Source organism: Emiliania huxleyi (genome assembly GCF_000372725.1).
Source record: "Emiliania huxleyi CCMP1516 unplaced genomic scaffold EMIHUscaffold_50, whole genome shotgun sequence".
NCBI lineage: Eukaryota > Haptophyta > Isochrysidales > Noelaerhabdaceae > Emiliania > Emiliania huxleyi.
Window position 1 is genome coordinate 546,241 of NW_005198243.1, and position 4,169 is coordinate 550,409.

Genomic DNA, 4,169 nt, shown 5'->3' on the forward strand with positions numbered 1-4,169 from the left:
GGGAGTGTGTGTGAGGTGGTGTAATGTTGTCCCGTTTCAGGCGGCAGGTCAGGGGATTAGCCGGGAGGATTCGGCAGCTCAGCCGGGGGCTGAGCGTCTGCAGGCAGCCTTCCGCCCGCGCCGAAATTCACAGCCCTCCCGGGCCGACGGGGTGCTCCTTGGATCGGGCCCCGCTCCCCGCTTTTCCTGTACCTGGACTGTCCGGGTTAGGAGGGTGAGAGTATTGGGTGGGCGAGGGCAGTACATCTGGCGGGTGGCGATTGAGGGACAGCGTGGGTTGATTGGGGGGTCAATGGGCGCGCGGGCGGCGCTTCGTGGTCCTGGGCGAGCAGGGGAAGTGGTTAGGAGTCTGGGCCCAGAGATGAGGATTGTCGAGATGTCATGCGAGAGCGGTGGGTGGGCGAAAGTAGCGCGGCTGGAGAGTGGTGTCCGAGGGACAATGGTGAGTTGTCAGTTGGGGCGCGAGACGCGCGGGAATCATACTGTGTAGGGTGCTGATTGTGAGCTGAGTGCATGGGTGTATGGGGTTCCGAAATTTGTGGCGTCGAGGTTTGTGCATTGGTGGCTGGCGTAGCGGTCAGAGGTTCGCCTTCGGGCCGGTTGGCTGCGGGTTCGAGGCCGGGCGGGGGGGGAGGGGGGGGGCACACCTCACCCTCACCCCTCACCATCCTCAAATCCTCGAATCATCGAGATCATCGAGAGCGTCGTGAGCGTTGATTCTGTGCTGATTTTTGCGCGCGAGCGTCGCGATTTTTGGTCTGGTTGGTCCGTCGTGGCCGGTGCGCGGGAAACTCGCCGAAAACCCGCGCAGCCGGCCGATTGTACGACCGAGGTCGCTGAGCCTTGGCGACGCGGCGCGCGCGTCGCCAAGGAGTTCATAAAATGTCAGAGTTTTTTTGAGATCGCCCCCGAGATCGCCCGAGATTGGCCGAGGTGACCCGAGGTGACCCGAGAGTAGGTGGGATTGCCCGACCAAGGCGCTCGGCTGCCCCGAGGTTGCGGCCGGTAACGCGTCGCGCATGTAGCGCGGCCGCGACTCGAGGGTTTGCCACGGGGTGGCGTGTTCTGTACGACACGTGCTTTCGACCAAGTGTGGTCCGTGGGTGTGTGCGTCGTTGACCAGCTGTGTGAGCTGCGTCTCGCGAGCCTGGCTTGTGTGCGTCTTGCTCTTGGTGTGCGTGTCGTCGTCAGCGCAACGAGGATGGAGAGCCCGGAGGAGCTCTCGGCTAGGGCGGTTAGCTCCGCCGTGTTGTTGGTATGCTTTCGCGCGCCGAGGTAGGCTGGGTGCGCCGCCGAAGTGACAACTGTAGCCCTCGCTCGTCAGCGCGACGCGGGAGGGCGCCCTCCTCGCCGATGGCGAGCGTCACCCGACCCCCGATGAGTTTGAGTATTGCATAGACCACCCTGCTTTCCCTAGGTCTTCCGACCCGTCTGTGTATGCCTTTTTTATGACAAAACACAGCAAGCGGCACAAGCGGGGCACAAACCGACAATCCATACGGCTCTACGCCACAGGGTCACAGGCAAGTGATGGAGACGCGTGGAGTGGTATGTGAGCCAGGCTGCACATGCACAGCTAGCTGTGTCTCGCGCCTCATGGCGACAACCTTGCTTGGAGGCGCCCCTACTCCTCTAATCTAAAACAAACTCACGCCCAACGCGATACACACGCCAGGCAAAACCAACTCTGCAATGTCCCTAAATGCCGCCCCGACGTGTCGAGCTCTACGCACCTGCGGACTCGCGCACCGCAACGAAGGCTCCGTCCAAACTGGACTCCCCTTGGCTTCAAGGTTCTCCGACCACGCTCTCGCTCCTAGGCCCCTCCCGCCCTCCCCTCCCCGGCCCTGCCAACATTTTGAACTAGCGTACTCCTCAGTAGTTGAGGAGCTGAGGCTCGAGCTAATGACCAGACCGCTTGCGCTCCCCAGGGAGGAATTGCCTCTATACATCACTTGCCGTCGATCGTGCAACTGGGGTTCAGGGTGGTTCCCCGGCAAGTGATGCTGATCTGGCGGTCCACGCCGGGCTTGAAGGTCACTTCCGGCGTCGTCGTGTAATGGCCCAATCCCCCAACGGGAACGACCCGGGCGCGGTATGTTCCCGGACCCGGGGGCGGTATGATCTTGTTGAGGTCCATGCACACCTTCTTATGAAAGACAGGATATTGAGCCCAGGGTCCAACCACATTGCCGGACGAATTCTCGAAAGCCCAGCGTAGGGAGTACCAGGCCTGAGACAGGCAACAGGGGTCGGGCAAGAGAGCGAGGGGGGCGCGCGGGGCCGCCGGCGATTGGAGTCAGCTCACGTGGTTCGTGATGCAGATCGAGCTCGCCTCCGGAAGTGCGGGAGGGGGTTGCGAATAGAAGCCAATCGGACAAATCTTCTCCACCCATTCGGTGCCATCAAGCTGCGTGCGTTTGATGTCGCTCCTGATGCCTGTTGAGCGGCGATTGGCGCCGGCCCCCTTGATGAATGCTGGACCAGATGTGTATTCATCGCATTGGAGGCATTGGTCTCGCGCAAAATCGCCAGAGTTCTTCGTCTTTATGAACTTCGTAAGGCAGTGCCACATACAGAGCATCTTGTCGTTGACAATGTTGTCGACCCATGTTTGCATACACGACGGTTTATTGGCCGGGTCCTCCCACGCTTCCGCACTGTCCTCGGTGAAGTCGATCCCCTTTTCCCGGAGGCATTTGATCAAGGAGGCGGAATCCGGCGGGAATCTTGGAAAGTCGAGGAGTCCCAGGCTCCATTTCGCCGAGCAGTCGGTCATGTGACTCGTAATGGTGGTCTTGGTCTTGTCCATGACCGCCATGTCGTGGAATGTCGAGCACGAGCTGCACTTCCCGCAGTGGAGGACCTTCGAGCCATCGCTCTCGATCTCAGCCTTCGCCTTCTGACACTCGGAATGCTCCTGTTCGGCATCTGCTTGCCCGCACTTTGCCATCACCTCGCGCTTGCTCACACTCTTGGGGAATTTCTCGTTGTTGCCGAGTATGCACAGGTACTCGGTCGAGTACTCGTCAGCCCAGTAGTCCGGGTCGAACGGTTTGGCGTATTTGTACGTAATCGAGCTGCACACAGGCTGGCCAAGAATCGTCGTTGGCGTGCAGTTAGTGATAGGAGAGACGCAGCCTGCCGCGAAGCATTGCGCATTTGGCAGCCACGAGGGTGGCACGGTAGGTGGACCCTTCTTTGGGTGGTCGGTGGTCATGTACGGCACGCGCGGCAGTGCGGTTCCTTGCCTATTGCAACGGCACCATCGAGGGCTCAACCCACCTGAGCCTGCTGTGCCCGGGCCTGGTGTGCCCTCGATGGATCGGTCGAAGAAGCCGTGATACCAACGGCACTGGTTGCCGCAATAGATCGAGCTAGTGCCTGCCTCAATCGCGGACAACATCTCTGTGTTCATCCGCTCGATGGGGATCGGCAATAAGTTGTCCACATCGGACGGCCCAAGCTCTACGTCAGTGGTATTTGTGTAAGACTCTGAAGTGGCAGGGCAAGTCTCGTGGCAGAAGCTCAGCACAACCTCGACGCACGCCCCGTCGCATACTGGGCTCGCCTGGCACAAGCCAAACTCTTTCGCTTGCCGGCAAGTCAGGATGAAGGCCTCGCCAGGTCGGCTTGTTAAGGCGGCCTTGATTTCTTCGTCCGAAGTCGGAGGCGAGAAGGGCGGAGAGGAGGGCGGAGGGGAGGGCGGCGTCGGATCTGAGCCACACAGGCCAGCCCCGCAAACGCCAGCGACGATGCTGACTGCGAGCACGATGGTGGCGAGCACGATGATGGCGAGCCCCATCCTCCGTACCACCCCGCTGGTTTGTTTGGCTTGCTCCTGAACCTCTGAACGCTCCATGGGTTGCGAGGCCGGCGGCCGCGGACCAACGTGCAAAGGGGAGAACGAAAAACGGCGGAAAAAAAATCGGGGGCGAACGTGCACACATTGGCTCCTTCGACACGGCGGTGGAGGCGGCGGTGGCGTACGCGCGCGCGGTCGGCGAGTACCAGCCTCCGGCGGTGGCGACAGAGGCGGAGGGCTTGCGCTTACACCTCTCGAGCAACAGCAGCACCGGCTACTCAGGCGTGCGCAAGCACTCCTTCTCTAGCCGCTTCGAGGCGCGGGCAGGGTGGACGGCAAGGATGTCTACATCGGCTGCTTTGGC

General features: G+C 61.2%; 1 protein-coding gene across 1 annotated transcript; it reads right to left on the reverse strand.

Moving 5' to 3' along the window:
- Positions 1-1,951: 1,951 nt before the first annotated feature.
- EMIHUDRAFT_211858 (hypothetical protein) lies at positions 1,952-3,862 on the reverse strand (the record flags this gene model as incomplete). The annotated part of the gene is made up of 2 exons (XM_005766784.1): positions 1,952-2,233; positions 2,309-3,862. The coding sequence occupies 2 exons, from the start codon at positions 3,860-3,862 to the stop codon at positions 1,952-1,954; spliced, it is 1,836 nt and encodes a 611-aa protein (XP_005766841.1).
- Between the last annotated feature and the right edge of the window lie 307 nt (positions 3,863-4,169).